This window comes from Prorops nasuta, unplaced genomic scaffold (genome assembly GCF_024137725.1).
Source record: "Prorops nasuta isolate Cenicafe-Biocafe unplaced genomic scaffold, Cenicafe_Pnas_1.2 PNAS00005, whole genome shotgun sequence".
NCBI lineage: Eukaryota > Metazoa > Arthropoda > Insecta > Hymenoptera > Bethylidae > Prorops > Prorops nasuta.
This window is the reverse complement of record NW_027116802.1, coordinates 1,386,599-1,390,319: the sequence shown is the minus strand read 5'-3', so window position 1 is coordinate 1,390,319 and position 3,721 is coordinate 1,386,599. Positions and strand designations below refer to the sequence as shown.

The 3,721-nt window shown below is 44.2% G+C and overlaps 1 protein-coding gene across 1 annotated transcript; it reads left to right on the top strand.

Annotated features, from left to right (window-relative positions):
- The first annotated feature begins 1,973 nt into the window (after positions 1–1,973).
- LOC136773760 (uncharacterized) lies at positions 1,974–2,774 on the top strand. The gene has a single exon (XM_066727674.1). The coding sequence runs from the start codon at positions 1,974–1,976 to the stop codon at positions 2,772–2,774; it is 801 nt and encodes a 266-aa protein (XP_066583771.1).
- The last annotated feature ends 947 nt before the right edge of the window (positions 2,775–3,721 follow it).

The window sequence follows — 3,721 nt, the reverse complement described above, 5'->3', positions numbered from 1 at the left end:
TACAAGAACTGAGGCTACGCAAATGGAGCCTCAGATAGATCTCACACCACATTACTGGTGTACAAATTGTACAAAATATGGTCACCTACGCATCAATTGTTCACTACCAGAGTGGTGTAGCATTTGTCATAAATATATACATCATGCAATTGAATGTAAAAAAAATTTCTAAAAAAAAAAAGCATTGTAAATAAAACCTTTTTAATACTTCAATAAATTATAATTAAAAAAAAAAAAAAAAAAAAAAAAAAAAAGATTCCCTTTTTTTCTAACTTACGAAAAAAAAAAAAAATATGGGGGAGCGATCACTGGATCGCTCTCTACGAGTATTCTCTCTCTCTCTCTCTCTCTCTCTTTCTCCAAAGCGTCTACACTATTCGCCTTAAAAGAAGTCGGTCGCGCGGGCACCCAGGAGCGTAAAGACTTGGTTGGGCACCCCCCAACTCTCATCCCAGGAGCGTCAAGATTCGCTTGGGCACCGCTCTTTAAGGAATTTAAGGTAAAAGGGGGAGGCCACATTTGTACCCCCCCACCAAAGGAGTCAGAGGGGGGATACACGCGACAACTATCGGTAGTTAGCGATACCGACAATCATCGATGGAATCTCTCTCTCTCTCTCTCTCTCTCTCTTTCTCTCTTTCTCTGCGTCCACTGCTTAACGTAAGAGTGGGCCCACGTGTGTACCCTACGAGTTTAACGTCGGGGGAGGAGGAGGATGCGCATGCGCAAAACCGCTCGAGGAGAGGGGGCAATTCCCCTACTTCCCTTGCCCCCGCGGGACCCCGACCCCCTCGCCACGCGGTCCCAGAACCATCCTAGCTACTCTACTATAGTCAAACCTCAGTCAGCCTCGTAATGGCAAAAGCCAAAGTGGCCCCTCTTAAAGCAATTAGCATTGCTCGTCTTGAACTAGTCGCCGCTGCTTATTTGACTAAACTAATGCTTCATATCAAGTCATCACTTAAACGTTCAGTGCATGGCATTTTTTGTTTTTCTGATTCACAAATCGTGCTGGCTTGGATTGCACAACATTCGTCAAAATGGAAAGTTTTTGTAGCCAACCGAGTCGAATATATACAGTCAAGTCTACCAGAGGCTCATTGGTCTTATGTCAATACTAAGTCCAATCCTGCAGATCTCAACTCGCGAGGGATTAATCCAAGCCAATTAATACATTGTACGCTTTGGTGGGAAGGACCCTCTATAATTCGGGAAACGTCATTGGAAAATTCTCCTTTAATGTTTGAAACCAACGAGGAAATAAAGACCTCCTCGATATATACAAAACATGTCACACGCGATTTACCGTCATTTCTTCATAACTATTCGTCGTGGACAAAACTAATCCGTGTTGTTAGCTACGTGTTGCGATTTATAGATCGAGCGCGTAGAAAAAATGTTTGTCAACACGCTCACTTGTCAGCTCCCGAGCTACGCACTGCAACACTGCGTGTTGTGAAAATAATTCAAGCTGCTGCTTTCTTAAACGATATATTGACGTTGCAAGGCAAAAAGTCAGTTCCGTCAAGTTCTCGATTACTTTCTCTTGCCCCAATTTAGATGCGCAAGGAATTCTACGAGTAGGTGGGCGTCTGCAACACTCATTTTTGTCAGACAACCAAAAGCATCCCATTATTTTGCCAACTAATTATTTAACCGAGCTGCTCATTCGACATATACATATCACGACCTTGCACGGTGGCCTACAGCTTACGTTAACAGTATTGCGGCAAAAGTATTGGGTGATCAATGCACGAAACGCTGCGAAAAGCATAATACTTAGGTGTGTCATTTGCGTTCGTCAGCGTGCCAAGCTAGGAACACAATTCATGGGATCTTTGCCTACTGCTCGAGTAAACCGTAGCCATCCGTTTGAACATATTGGCATTGATTACGCCGGGCCCTTCCTTGTAAAACTGCATCAAGGCCGAAACTCGAAATCAGTTAAGTGTTATATAGCTGTTTTTGTATGCATGGCTACTCGTGCCATCCATCTTGAGCTTGTCTCCAAATATGATACGGATGCATTTTTGGCGGCTCTAGCTCGTTTTACTTCACGTCGTGGTAAACCCGCGGTAATTTACTCTGATAACGGGTTAAATTTTCAAGGAGCAAATAAGGAATTGAAACTTGCATTCCAAGGCTCTCTGAAACATGTGCAAACTATAGATTTTGAACCTATACGCGAAATAGAATGGAAATTTATTCCCGTGGCCACTCCTCATTGGGGTGGACTGTGGGAGAGCGGGGTACGAAGCGTAAAACATCATCTAAAGCGTGTTCTTGGGACTTTTCTTCCTATGTTCGAGGAAATGACCACACTAATTTGTCGTATTGAAGCCTGTCTAAACTCCAGACCTCTTTCTCGCTTACGCGATGACATTGAAAGTTTAGAATGTCTAACGCCAGGGCATTTCTTGGTTGGTCGCTCTTTACTCGCTCCACCCGAAATGTCCGTTCTAGATTTAAAGGAATCTACTCTAAATCGATGGCAGAAAATCACTCGGATTACCGAGCTTTTTTGGCAAAAATGGTCGGGCGAATATCTGCAATCATTACAATCTCGTCCAAAATGGCAAATCAAAAATAACGATTTTCGTGAAGGTGACATCGTTATAATTAAGACTCCAAACGCTCCACCTTGCAAATGGAACTTAGGCCGAATTATTCGTTTAATAATCGGTTCAGACTCAGTAGCAAGAGTAGCTGTGGTTCAAACAGCGAATAAACAGATTCAACGCAGCCTAACCCAGCTGTGTAGGATCCCGGCATAAATACAAATATTGACAAACAATCCCAACGGCTTCTGATCTGCCGACTCTTACATCTCATCACCTTGACGCTTTACTTATTAAATCAGTACTCCTTAATCATGGCTAGTGACAAGGTGCCTAATTTAGTCGGCAACGTCGAAATGTTCTTAAGTGAAGTTTGGGGCGAAGAAGCCAACGCGTCCGATGTACTGGACCTTTCCTTCAGTGACTTGAGTCTTTCGGACGATGCTCCTTGTGTTGATTCTCTGCTTGACCTTCCGGATTTGCTTGTGTCGACGAAGGAAGAAGAGGACTCCAGGATGCAGGTCATTTTGGATCCGCCTTGTCCACCTGAACCAGAATCAGCTGACGTGGTCATGGAACCCATAGCGGGACCTTCTCGTACACCAGCACCAGCAATTGATTTAGCTGTTTTATACGCGAGCAGTTGGGAGAATGGAATCCTGTATGATTCTACCGCAAAGGAGCTGGAGCGTACAGCAAAATACGTTACCGTCTTGGCGTTCAGGCTCACACACCGTATACCATTGCATGCGGTCTTGAAATATCGGCAGTGGAAGTCTTAGGATCCTCAAGGAAAATTGCTCTTGCGTTGGACTCCAGCGTTAGAGCTGAAAACTGCCAAACTCATCATTAAGAAATGAGTTAGTCTGCGACCATTGGTGGACATTCGGAGCTTCGCTCAAAGGTTTTTTTTCTTTTTCTTTTCCACCATGGTCTTTATTTACGGTGTTTCACCATTCCAAATTTTAGAACATAAGTTTAGTTTATTTCCAACATCTGCGAGATTCATCTGAATTGACGCAGGAACGTCAATGCGGGGGAGGATTTGTTGGAGATCGGAGTGTGGGTACGAGCGATCTGGGACTCTCAGGCCGTCTCGCTCCCGCTCACACTCTGTCTCTCTTGATCCTACCTTCAACAGAGGCCGATAGGTGGCCCACGGC

Excerpts from the sequence above, each read along its gene's own strand:
- LOC136773760 (XM_066727674.1), top strand. The coding sequence starts at position 1,974 with ATGGCTACTCGTGCCATCCATCTTGAGCTTGTCTCCAAATATGATACG.